At 31.8% G+C, this 13,936-nt stretch overlaps 2 protein-coding genes across 2 annotated transcripts; both read left to right on the forward strand.

Annotated features, from left to right (window-relative positions):
- The first annotated feature begins 117 nt into the window (after window positions 1-117).
- Window positions 118-1,947, forward strand: LOC140879618 (3-ketoacyl-CoA synthase 6). The gene has a single exon (XM_073283411.1). The coding sequence runs from the start codon at window positions 183-185 to the stop codon at window positions 1,671-1,673; it is 1,491 nt and encodes a 496-aa protein (XP_073139512.1). The 5' UTR covers window positions 118-182; the 3' UTR covers window positions 1,674-1,947.
- A 7,117-nt stretch (window positions 1,948-9,064) lies between these two features.
- On the forward strand, window positions 9,065-12,622 carry LOC140884055 (cytokinin hydroxylase-like). Its single transcript, XM_073290719.1, has 5 exons — window positions 9,065-9,461; window positions 9,557-9,783; window positions 9,972-10,213; window positions 11,219-11,603; window positions 12,094-12,622. The coding sequence occupies exons 1-5, from the start codon at window positions 9,185-9,187 to the stop codon at window positions 12,511-12,513; spliced, it is 1,551 nt and encodes a 516-aa protein (XP_073146820.1). The 5' UTR covers window positions 9,065-9,184; the 3' UTR covers window positions 12,514-12,622.
- Window positions 12,623-13,936: the final 1,314 nt, after the last annotated feature.

Here is a 13,936-nt window from a genome sequence, read left to right on the forward strand (position 1 = left end):
ACGAGAAAACCACAGCTAAGCGAGCGTTGTGACGTTAAGCTGTTAATTAATTCTTCCTACCTGCCTTCATTGATTGCTGCAAACTCGCTCTCTTTAAATTCCTCCTCTCCGCCACCTTCCTTCACCTCAAAAATCCTTCCTCCTCCACCTCCTCCGCCGCCGCCGCCGCCGATAACAAAAAAATGCCGCAAAATCTGCCAAATTTCTCCGGTTCTGTCCGCCTCAAGTACGTGAAACTGGGCTACCAGTACCTAGTCAATCACATTCTCACTTTCTTGCTCATCCCCATCATGCTCGGAATCCTCATCGAAATCCTCCGTCTGGGCCCCGACGAGCTCTCGAAAATCTTGAAATCCCTCCAATTCGATCTAATCCAACTCCTCTGTTCTTCCTTCTTCATCATTTTCATCGCCACAGTCTACTTCATGTCCAAGCCCCGCTCCATTTACTTGGTCGATTACACCTGTTACAAGCCTCCCATCAACTTCCGGGTCCCTTTCTCCACCTTCATGGAGCATTCCAGGCTCATTCTCAAGGATAATCCCAAAAGCGTCGATTTCCAGATGCGGATCCTCGAAAGATCAGGTCTTGGTGAAGAAACCTGTCTCCCCCCTGCCATACACTACATCCCCCCAACACCCACCATGGAATCCGCCAGAGGAGAAGCAGAGATAGTTATCTTCTCCGCCATAGATGATCTCATGAACAAAACAGGGATCAAGCCCAAAGACATCGATGTTCTGATTGTGAATTGCAGCTTGTTTTCGCCTACTCCGTCTCTCTCCGCCATGATCGTGAATAAATACAAGCTGAGAAGTAACATCAAAAGCTACAATCTTTCTGGAATGGGTTGCAGCGCCGGATTGATTTCCATCGATTTAGCAAGAGATTTGCTCCAGGTTCATCCAAACTCCTCTGCTTTAGTTATCAGCACCGAAATCATCACCCCGAATTACTACCAAGGCTCCGAACGAGCCATGCTCCTCCCCAATTGCCTCTTCCGGATGGGCTCCGCCGCCATCTTGCTCTCCAACAAAACCCGAGACAGCCGCCGCGCCAAGTACAAGCTCGTGCACGTCGTCCGGACCCACAAAGGGTCCGACGACAAGGCCTACAAATGCGTTTTCGAGCAAGAGGATCCACAGGGGAAAGTGGGGATCAACCTTTCCAAAGACTTGATGGTCATCGCCGGAGAAGCCCTGAAATCGAACATAACCACCATCGGTCCGCTGGTACTCCCGGCTTCCGAGCAGCTGCTCTTCCTCTTCACGCTCATCGGACGAAAGATCTTCAACCCCAAGTGGAAACCATACATACCGGACTTCAAACAAGCTTTCGATCACTTCTGCATACACGCCGGCGGGCGGGCCGTGATCGACGAGCTTCAGAAGAACCTCCAGCTGTCGGCGGAGCACGTGGAGGCGTCGAGGATGACGCTGCACCGGTTCGGGAACACTTCTTCCTCTTCGCTTTGGTACGAGATGAGCTACATAGAAGCGAAAGGGAGGATGAAGAAGGGGGACAGGGTGTGGCAGATTGCATTCGGGAGTGGATTCAAGTGTAACAGCGCCGTCTGGAAATGTAACCGCACCATCAAAACACCCACAGACGGGCCCTGGAAAGATTGCATCCAGAGGTATCCAGTGCATATTCCAGAAATTGTCAAGCTCTGAATTATACACCAAATGTTTCCATAATTATAAATTTCATGTTTTTTTTTTTTTTTTTTTACCTTTTATTTTTTTGAAATTTATTTTTCTGGAATTGTCTAAAATACCATGCATGGAAATATTTTTTTTTTTTACCTTTTTTTTTTTAAGGTTTATTACTGGTGTGAGGTAAATGGTCTGTAATTTTATTTTTTAAAGTTGGAAAGACTGAAAAACAATTCAGTTAATTATATATATATAGGATGTAACAGTTTCACTAAATTTATGAGTCGTTAATAAATGATATCACATTACAGCATGCATATTGTTCTCGAAATCCGTAGTTATTTGTTGAGTCAAATTTTAGATTTAGCACGTATATTAATGAAGAAAACGATAATATTCACCTTCTACTTTAGTGCTTTACCTCAGGTATATATGTTTCACTAAATGAATAAAAGTTAAAGAGAATTAATCGATTGTACAGTTACGATTTTCTCTCGTCAAACAAATCATATCAAATTTCCATACGTACATACACCATAAAATAATATTTGTTTTTTTAATTTGGGTCAGGTTGGATCGAAATTATCTTCAGTCTCACAAACGGGACGAAATCCTCTGCTACACTTGGTGCTATAAACCGTGCTACATTTTGCTAAAAAAAAATCGCGTTTGGACAAATTATTAAAAATTAAATTTATTAAACAACATGGATGAACAAAATATAATTAATCATTGATAAAATTTTCGATTCACCTATTTTTTCAATTAAAAAAATCATCAATAAATTGTTTTACTCATTTATCGTGGTTGAGACACAATTTATTGCCTATTTTAATTGAAAAAATAGGTGAATGGAAAAATTTATCAATGATTAATTATATTTTGTTCATCCATGTTGTTTAGTAAATTTAATTTTTAATAATTTGTGCAAACAGGTTTTTTTTAGCAAAGTGTAGCACCGTTTGTAGCACCAAGTGTAGCAGATGATTTCGTCCCCTCACAAACTTGATCATCGTGTTTCAAAAATTATATAAAAATTTTGACATAATTTTTTTGGAATATAATTAAAAACACTAGAATTTGAAAAATCAAATTAGGAATTGGAGACATTCTTCATACTAGAATATATATGGTGACATCCATAATTAGAGAAATGCATATTTATTTCCTTTTAAATTATTATAATATACAAAGCACATGTGATACATAATAATAATAATATTAATAATAATAATAATAATAATAATAATAATAATAATAATAATAATAATAATAATAATAATAATAATAATAATAATGTAATTATAAAAAAGCTAAGGAAGATAAGGAATAAATAAATATATGAAGTGGAAATAAGTTAGATAAGTATTTCCTATAATTTTTAATTTGGATAAGATAATTGATTTCATCAGATAATCGAGATAGTAATTTTAATTCGACCTATTTGCCCTTTAACAATTGAAATATATTAGTATTTTTGTAGGTAAATTTGACGTTGATATCATATTAAAGGACCAAATCATTTAGTATATTATATTTATATATATCAGTGACCTTCTGCACGCGTTGCATGCTTATACCATTATAATAATTATTTAAACATGATAACTTTCGTTATTTTCAAATTAATAAATTTTAACACTAATTTTTTTTATTATAAGTGATATAACCATTTAAAAATTTAGAAGTATAAATATGGATTTAAAGAATACTTAAATAATTTAATTTTTTTTAAAAGTAGATAATGTTACATTAAGACACCAAAAATAGTTACTCTAAAGGTCTAATTCTTTATATAATGTAATATAACTCTAGTAATTCTTTTAAATCATACCAGACTTGAGTTACTAAATTTTGATAATTCTCAGATGGGAGAAGTACTACTGTCGTTTTCCGACAATGCTCCCATAAAAAAATTATGCATAGAATTTAATGAGTACTTTCGAAAAAATGGTTGAGGATTGTAGCTTTATCAATATCCTCCGACCATATTTACCTCAAATAAGTTTGTGATGTAAAATAAGTTACATGTGCCAAAATTTATATGTCTAGCTGGAAGTAGATTGGAGAATTAAATATGGTGATGATATATATAGTGAGAGATCACGAATTTTGGTTGAATGGGCAATAAAGATCGGATTCCCATTTAATTTGTTGTGGCTTTCACATTTTGTGGAAATTAGGGTTTTGTTCTCATTGACTTTTTTCATTGGGTCTACCACACTAAATACGATCACCTACCCAGTTGAAGAAAAATTAACGATATTATAGCTTGCTAGAATGTTGATGTGTGGACATAAGAGTAGCAATAAAATCGTTTTTTTTTTTTTTTTGTTTTACGATTTTGATTCACTATGTTATATGAGTTTTGTGTCATTTGATTTAGCAATTTTAGATTTTGATTCACTATGTTATATGTTATATTAATTTTAAGATCTCAATATTTCTAAAGAGCTCGCTTCTATTTTTAGAGTCTATTTTTTTGGGTGATGTATTTTGAATCCGTATTTATTTTTAAAATCTTTATCATGGTAATTCACTGACATAAAATCATGTTCCAGAGCATTTTTTTTTGGGTAATAATATGAGTCAAATATAGAGAATATTATTATCAATTTATTTCATGAGCAAATATTAAACATTATACTTGCATTTTCAATTTTCAATAATTATAATCACTTTAGAAAAAAAAGTCACCTACCCAAATAAAAACGTCTAGATCCACCATTGCTCGTGTTCGAGACCCAACACTAACACCTTCGGTTTAAAAATAAATTAATGAGAGAAATTTTAGTTATCATATACATGCATATAAACAAAAATTTGTTTGAGACGGTTTTACGAGTCAATTTTATGAGATGAATCTCTTATTTGATCTATAAAATATTTTTTTAAATTATGAATATCAGCGGCGGAGGTAGTTGAAACCTAATGATCCATGTGTTTTGGTTTAAGTGTGGATATCATAAATAGTGATGTTTCTTGGAATATTACATTATTTTTTTGCACAAATTGTTTGATTAGATCACATACAGACATATATATATATTTATAAATTATTAGTACATGCTTGATTAAAAGAAATAAATTCATTTTATGTAAATAAATAATTTTTTTTAAAATTTAATTAATAATCGATGTAAATTAAGTAGTATACAAAAACAAAATTTCAAAGTACAAAAGTTATGATATATCTCACAAAAATAAATTAACTAATCATGTAAAAGCTCATTATGGGCTTGAAAATAGGCTATTCGTGGAAAGAAATGGCAATAGTTTGGGATCCCAACTGGCCCATTTGAAAAGACAACGCCGACATTTGTTTTTTTTTTTTTAAAAAGAGACTCCTAGTTTCTGCATAAATTGACAAATGGAAAATTTTATCTAGTGAGTGTAAAATTAAAGACATGGTATTATTTGTGTCCATTGGGTGTAAATTCACGAATTATCTTGATATGATGGCTCATGTGTTGTTCAAGTTAGTGTAGTAATTGAGCGAGAGGTCAAATGATCAAAAAATCGATTTCTCCTGATATAACTTTCTTGATTGATTATGTCTTATTAGGTTTGCTCAGTATCGCTTACTCAGCTGCTATGATTTACGAGCAATTGCTTTATGCTCGATTACTTAATTAGCGGACATTCAACAAGTAACAATTGCATGTATATTCCCTCGTCATCAACCAACGAAAAAATAAAATTATTTCGATATCGGATGATTTGATGTATTTGGAGTGACGAAAAATAGTATTTTAATTTTAATTTCAATTTCAATTTCTTTTGAGAATGGCTTCAAACCTTTTTTTTTTTTAAAGAAAACTTCAAAACCTATTTGTTGCTACAACAATTTGAATCAATCTCGTCCTTTGAAGGAATTGTCGTAGAAAAACATTATCCAATATTGGTACCAAATTTTTATCTTTGCGGATTGATTCATAATGATAATTGTCCTTTCCACAACCTTTTTTTGACTCATATTTACTTTATTTTTTCCCCCTCTCAAATCCAAATATCTTTCCCTCTGAAATTACATTCACAGGGTCGGGCACAAAATGGGAACGTAATCATTAGCATATTATAAAATTGTATTTTGTCACGCCCTTTCCGCATTTGATGACATAATTACCTTGACTTGCTTTTCCGTCCCTAATTTCAAATATATGTAACTCAATAAATAATTTTGTTGACAGATATATAGTTCATGCATAGTTTTAGTAATTTCTTAATTGAATTAAATAGGTCGTATAACTTTTTTTTGAGCCAATTAGGTCGTATAACTTGATATGCTATTGTTGTAAACATTTCGAGTATTATTCGAAATATCACAAAAACCCCAATACATGATATAGTCTCATGAGTGTGAAACGAGTCTTCTATTCGAATCTATCCACAAAAAAATTTTATTTTTTATATCAAAACTATTATTTTTTATTGTAAATTTGAGTCGATCTAACTTGTATCATAAATATAAATATGTTAAACTATCACGCATGAGAAGCACATATTATACTTTAATAAATTCTAAGTATCAATCAATATGTAAGTACTCTTGTTATAATTATAATAAGAGTAAAATAATTTAATAAATATAATAAACTACTTTGTTGTCCACACCAAATTAAAGTAAAGAATTTAAACTTGATCCATAATTAAAGAAAAGTGACTTGTTTCCATACCAACTTCCGACCATAGAATCAATTTCCTTCTCTTAAGTTGTATAAATAAATATTTAGGACAAGAGAATGATAATAAAGCAAAACAGAATATTTTCCCGTTCGTAGTCGCATTATATACTATCATTAGTTTATCCCCGCTCTGTCTTAATTATGAAAACTTAATTTCGTCTATTTTTATATTATTATCTTAAATATATAATTTAATTTTCGCATTCAGCAGTATTTTTTTACTATAAAATTCTGTATATATATTAACTAAATTTAAAAAAAAACATGAATTTTTATAATTAAATAAATATAATAGAAAGTTAAATCGTGTGCTTTTGTTTATGACAATTTTTGGTCATTCTCATGTAAAGGTGCTACTTTTGCTTTTACGACTTGAAACTTTGAAGTTTCTAAAGTCCATAACTAAAGGAGCATATCATGGTTTATTAATACCGTTAATGGCGTTTATCGTTAAACTTAATTATTTAAATATTATGTTAATATATTAATCATTTATAATAATTACTTCGTTTTGCAATTATTACATTTTGTAGCGTAATAAACAAGACATGTGATGATTTAATTCAATAAGTGCTGTTTATACTCATCTAGGCTTTATTACAAGCGACTAGCTAGCGAGCATGTCATATCTCATATGGTATAAAATTAATCTATTCGAAAATACCTGGATGATTATGATACAATCTTTTCCCAAAATTAAACTTGATTAGTATATTGAATACACTAAAAATTATATATGTAAGATCAAACGCCCATCGCTTTACCAAAATATATTGAATCAATCCAAATTACACCTTGTTTTGATTAGAGACAATTATTGTACCCTAACAGTTTCAATTTGAAACCCGCGATGCATATATGCTAGTCTTTATTGTGCAAGAGTCAAAAGACTTTTTCTAAAGGATTTGATTTTAGGGATAGTCGTACGAAAAGTTTCAAAGAATGGCAAATCTCATTTCCTTTCACTTTCTCAAAAGCATATTTATCATGCATGTGTGATGCATGGGATTTTAAAGAATTACTTTAGGTTTGCTAAGTTGACTTAAGGATCATGATATATTAGTTCTCATTACTAATGATTTTAACACCCCACAAGTTACATATGACAAAAAACTATTAACCTAATTTTTCATACAACTTATCATTCTCGGAATTTATGTAATTTTTTTATGAAATATGACCTTTAGCTCTTAAATATGTTTCTGCATAATTCCCGGATATTAATTTTGTTGTTTTTTTTTTAGTAGACGTACAGTTAATGAATTTATATTCGGTAAATTTAACCTATTTATGTAGGCATAGAAGCTGGGATAATGGATGTCTTTAATTCCTAAGAAGTCAAAGATTTATCAAATATATTAATTTATCATCGTTATATTATTCATTGATTATTATCCTATTGATCATAAACCAAACTATACTAATTATAATAACATTACTTTTGATGTCTATATTTTTTTATATAGCTAGTAACTATTTATCATCTATCGCACCCAAGCCTGCACAACAGCACAAGCACGATTTAATAATGGGTTCTCAAAGTATCCACTTCATAACTGTAGCATCCACAAGCTCAATATATTATAACCCCGGCCTTAAATATAAATGTAGCATCTATTTCAAACCATTATTGGGATTGATATGGATATTATAATTTTAAGAATAAGTATAAAAATAAATTTAAAATAAAGAATTTGGATTGCTATAAATAGATGGAAGGTAATATTTATTTGTAAAATTGGCTGTCCTGAATTAATTACGAACATAATTTTGTAAAGTGAATTTTATCTTCCCGAGTGTTGAATTGAGGTCAACCAGTTCATCATGTGGTGCTGCAACCAATTAACTAACCAAACCCCTTGCCCAACACTAAAGGTCATCTTCTATTTAATTTATTGAGCCAATCCTAGCGTGAAATTTTCTCTTCTTTTTTAAGAAAAAAATGATTCAAAATATTTATTTTACATTGTGCTATTTAGAAGGATTATTTTTAAAAATTTTGTGCACACAATACTTTATCAAGAAAATAGTATTGATTTCATAACGGTTATGTTTGAGAAGATGAATTTGAAATCTATGAATTTTGATTAATAGATTAAGATTGTGTTTGGATAGATTTTAAATTCTTTTAAAAGCTTTAATTAAGCCAAAATAAGTGTTTTTTTTAAAAGTTCATATTTTAAAAAAATGCTTTCAATTTATTTATCCAAACACAAAATTATTACAGCTTTTACTTAAAAAATACTTTTAAAAACCAACTTAAAAAAACACTTTTTAAAGTAAAAAGCTTCTGTAACCAAATTGACTCTAAATATTAAATCTACATATATCTTATCTATTTACACATAATACCAAGTAAACTGGATTTCAAATGATACTTGAAATACATCCTGATTAACATGAAGTTTTATATATATAAACATATAAAAAATACATTTGAAATATATATATATATATATATATATATATATATATATAGATAGATAGATTTGAATTACATCAGTCCAAACACTAAATAAACATATGTAACATAATACTGATTGAGGAATGCTAATCATATGCTATAATTAATTGGGTTCACACAAAGCATGTTTTATATACTTTAATTTAATTAATAATTTTAATTTCATGAATAAATAAATTAAAGTCTTAACTTTAAGCCCTTCCTATAAAAATGGACTACCCCTATCCCCCATTAGCTACCAAACCAAACCAAAGAATTAACACACCCCATTGATCCTGTTTCCCTTCCATACCTCTAACTTTTTGTGATTGTGAAATTATATTATAAATCCCCTATTTTAACAAATCATACCGAGTTTCCCCCCCTTTTTTTTTGCCACCATGGCAATGGTGGTTTCCATGGCAATTTTAATCTTTCTATACATTTTCTTGAAAGTTGCCTACGATACAATATCATGTTACTGGCTAACCCCCAGAAGAATAAAAAAAATAATGGAGAAACAAGGGGTAACCGGCCCGAAACCGCGGATTTTGGTGGGTAACATACCGGACATGACCTCTTTGGTGGCGGAATCAACTTCAAAGGACATGGATTCAATCCATCACGATATCGTGGGTCGTCTTCTCCCTCATTTCATCGTATGGTCGAAGATACATGGTACGTGAGCCACGAAATCCATTCGTTTTCATGTCGTGTTGAGTTACGTGACACATGATGATCGATCCTAGCTAACAAACTTTTTGTGTATATAGGAAAAAGATTTATATATTGGAACGGGATCGAGCCAAGAATGTGCTTGACCGAACCTGAACAGATCAAAGAACTTTTGTCCAAGTATAGCACCATTTCTGGGAAATCATGGCAACAACAACAGGGCTCCAAGCACTTCATCGGGCGAGGCCTGTTGATGGCTAATGGCGACGATTGGTACCATCAACGACACATCGTCGCGCCGGCATTCATGGGAGACAAACTCAAGGTTACATATATTAATCAACATTTGTATAATTTAAATGTCTTATAAAGTAATGTTAAGAATTTTATCAGTTCGTTAAGGTAATGTTTGAGATAGTTTCTAAGAAGCATTTTACAGCTTTTTCTTCATAAAATTTGTAATAAGTAAGAGTTAAAACCCGAGATCTTTCTTTGTTAATATTTTTTGGGCAGAGCTACGCTGGATACATGGTGGAATGCACTAAGCAGATGCTCGAATCCCTGGAAAAGGCAATGGAAACAGGCGAAAACGAAGTCGAGATCGGAGAATACATGACTCGTCTCACGGCAGATATAATTTCCAGGACCGAATTTGACAGTAACTATGAAAAGGGGAAGCAAATATTTAATCTCTTGACTGATTTACAACGTCTTTGTGCTCAAGCAAGCCGCCATTTATGGTTTCCCGGAAGCAGGTAACTAGATAAACGTTTTTCGTTTTATCAAAAATTACTATTACTTGTGTGGATCTTTAGCAAAATCATAGTTGATTTTATCAATCTTTTTTTTTTTTAGAAAAAGGCTCATTATAACATATGGTTTTTTTTTTTTTTGTTTGGGAAAGATTTATATCTTCTGTTTGAGCAGATTCTGTACGTGTTTCTTTTGGTTAATTATGTTGATATTCTTGGCTGTCGGTATAATTATTAAATTCCTAAAGGTTTCCAACCTTATACTTGCCAATATTTTAAGACGAGGGATATCAAGAAATGGGAAAAAGATCATTACTGTTTAGTTTCTTGGAATTGACATGTAACTCATTTCCCAAGTGATTCCATTAATGCCAACCATATAAAATAATCATGCATATGCTGGTGCAGAATCAGAAATTCCAACTACTCATATATCTTATTGTGTAGAGTATATATTTTTTAAAAATTATGAAAAATAAAATTTTGAATCGAGAAAATCACATTTTAGATTAGGAAAAATTGCAAATTTAGTCCGGTATGTTTGTCACTTTGCGATTTTGGTCCTTTATATTTTCACATTTCAGTTTTAGTCCTGTATATTTTGATTTTTGGCAATTTCGGTCCTTTTTCTTCGAAAATGCTGACGTAACACTGTACACGTCAGATCCACATCAGCATTGAATTGGTGCCACGTCAGTGACACATCGGAAAAAGAACTAAAATTGCCAAAAAATAAAGATAGCGGACTAAAACTGAAATCTAAGAATATAAAGGACTGAAATCGCAAAGTGGCAAACATACATGATCAAAAAAACAATTTTTCCTTTTAGATTATTATAGAAGAAATCGTCGTCAGTCAATTCACGATCTTAGTTCACCAATTTACGTTTTTCATATTTTAGTCATTAACTACGAAAGAGAGTGAAGTAGACGATGGTCATGTCAACAATGTCCACACGTATGTCACGTTGTCATTTTCTGATATCATATCAATAATTTAATACGCAGGTTTTTTCCGAGCAAATACAACAGAGAAATAAAATCCTTGAAGTTGGAGGTGGAAACACTGTTGATGGAGATCATACAAAGCCGAAAGGACTGCGTCGAAATCGGAAGAAGCGAGTCGTACGGGAACGATTTAGTGGGGATGTTGCTGAGTGAAATGAAGAAGAAACGAGAATCCAATAAATTCAGCTTAAATTTGCAGTTGGTAATGGACGAATGCAAGACTTTCTTCTTTGCTGGACATGAAACCACAGCTCTACTATTGACTTGGACTGTAATGTTGCTGGCTAGTAACCCTATTTGGCAAGAAAAAGTGCGCCAGGAAGTGATGCAAGTTTGCTCCGATGGCCGCCAACCCGCCGTTGATCAGCTGTCCAAGCTCACTTTGGTAAGATCAATGGCGGAGCCAAAATTCTTAAACTACCCGGACTAAAATTTTAAACTCTAGAATTATTTAAACTTTTGAATCGAATCACCCGGGCTACTTTCAAATTAATCTAAATTTTTTTCAAGATCAATATATATAAAATCCGGGCTAGCTATATGTGGCTCCGCCACTGGGTAAGATATATCAATGTTACGATTATGGACTTGGACTTAAATCCTCTCGAGATAGGGTTGCCCAAGTCTATATATAGACTTCTCAAGTACTTTATCCAACCAACGTGGCACATCTAACACACATCTCCACCCTTATGAATGAACGTCTAGAGCGTGAAGTTTGCAAGACATCAGCGAGTGCTCTGATATCATGTTTATAAGAATATTATATTATAAACTAGGGTGGTCTATAATTGAGGAGAATTTGCATTAAAAATTTTAATATATATATATATATATATATATATATATATATATATATATATATCATTTTGCAGTTAAGCATGGTGATCAATGAATCCCTGAGGTTATATCCACCTGCATCAGTTCTCCCTCGAATGGCGTTTGAAGACATAAAATTAGGGGAACTCTTCATTCCAAAGGGTCTTTCGATATGGATCCCAGTTCTAGCCATACATCACAATGAAGAAATATGGGGCAAGGATGCTAATGAGTTCAACCCTAGTCGATTCGCTTCGAAACCGTACGCGTCCGGTCGACATTTCATCCCTTTTGCTGCTGGTCCAAGAAACTGTGTAGGCCAATCTTTTGCTTTAATGGAAGCCAAGATCATATTATCCATGTTGATATCAAGATTCAGCTTCACTATCTCGGAAAATTATCGTCACGCTCCGATAATCGTCCTCACGATTAAACCTAAGTATGGGGTTCAAATTTGTTTGAAGCCCTTGAATTGATTAATATAGGACGTGACAAATTTTGGATTTGAGTTAACAATGTAATAATTAAATTTGAGAGCTCATGACTTTGGCTAATTTAAGAACAGTGAGTTGTTTGGCTCCTATAATTACCATAATATTATATGACTGCCTGACTTCTTTAGGATGCCCAGTCACAAATTTACAGTAATTTAATTGGTAAAATTAAATAAATACTTAATTATATATTTATATTCTACAACTCACGTATTTTAGAACCAACAATCTCGCGATTATAATATTCAATACCTGCCATATTAATTATTGGAGGATAATTGGTCCATATCAAGGTATATAATAATTTATACGATTCTTCTTTCTTTTAATTTTTTTATTAATTAAACGTTATGCTTGCTCTCAATATTCTATGAGGAAAAAGCTAGCTACGTGTTATTAATATTTACCAAATAATAAACATATTACACACACACAAATATATATATATATATATATATATATATATATATATAAAAACAAAAGAAACCAAAATTTGATGAATATAAATTCCTACATTGACTAATTACCATTCATTTGAATAAACTGAATAAGACAAGTGGACAAAAAGTGTAACAACTAAGTATTATCAATATGCCCACAAGTCCCGTCAAAAAAATAAAAATAAAAATATGCCCACAAGTTAGTTCAAAAAAAATAAATAAAAAAATAAAAAAATGCTCACAAGTACTGCACCATCGATCGAAATTAACAAATATCGGAGTAATGACAAAGGAAACCTACGACAAAATTTGAAGTACTACGTTGTTTAAAAAAATTTATTTTCAAGAATTTTGCCATAGAATTTCCGACACAAGGCATCTTTCAAACATAAAAATTTGGAACAATTAAATAGTTATCTCTATGCAAATTGTATTTGGGTTGTATATTTAATATGTTAATTACATTGAGAGTTACTATCCAACTAATACAAAATTAAATATCTATGACGTGTAGCTCATCTGACACCAAATTCCATATATGGGATGAGATCTCGAACTCGAGACTCAATTGTAACAAATCTCCTACCTCCTCTCAAATAAAAAAAAATACAAAATTAACAATATTTTGACCCTTTGATAATTTTATGCTACTATACAAATTAACCATAGTCTTTACACAGTCTCAAGTCTCCCGTTGAAACTAGTAATGGTCTAACGGACTAATGGCTTTTCTTTTTTATATAAGAGAAAATTACATTCTAGCTAGTTTTCTAGTTAACTTGTATTTTTTTTTTTATTTTTGGGTGTGTTGTGCGGTCAATTTACAGTCCAATAATTTATTTTTATTTTTTAAAAAAGTATTTTTTCATCATATGGTTGATGTGGTGCTAAAAAATTTAAACGTGTCGTCAGAAATTGCTGAATAACATATGTCATTGCTGACATGTTTGATGTCATGCCATCAT

This window comes from Henckelia pumila, chromosome 2 (assembly GCF_033568475.1).
Source record: "Henckelia pumila isolate YLH828 chromosome 2, ASM3356847v2, whole genome shotgun sequence".
NCBI classification, from domain to species: Eukaryota; Viridiplantae; Streptophyta; class Magnoliopsida; order Lamiales; family Gesneriaceae; genus Henckelia; species Henckelia pumila.

What these genes read in the sequence shown, in the direction of transcription:
- LOC140884055 (XM_073290719.1), top strand. Translation starts at nt 9,185, where the DNA reads ATGGCAATGGTGGTTTCCATGGCAATTTTAATCTTTCTATACATTTTC. An exon ending in CGTATGGTCGAAGATACATG is followed by an intron (nt 9,462 to 9,556) that starts GTACGTGAGCCA and finishes TTGTGTATATAG; the next exon opens with GAAAAAGATTTATATATTGG. An exon ending in AGCTGTCCAAGCTCACTTTG is followed by an intron (nt 11,604 to 12,093) that starts GTAAGATCAATG and finishes ATCATTTTGCAG; the next exon opens with TTAAGCATGGTGATCAATGA.
- LOC140879618 (XM_073283411.1), top strand. Translation starts at nt 183, where the DNA reads ATGCCGCAAAATCTGCCAAATTTCTCCGGTTCTGTCCGCCTCAAGTAC.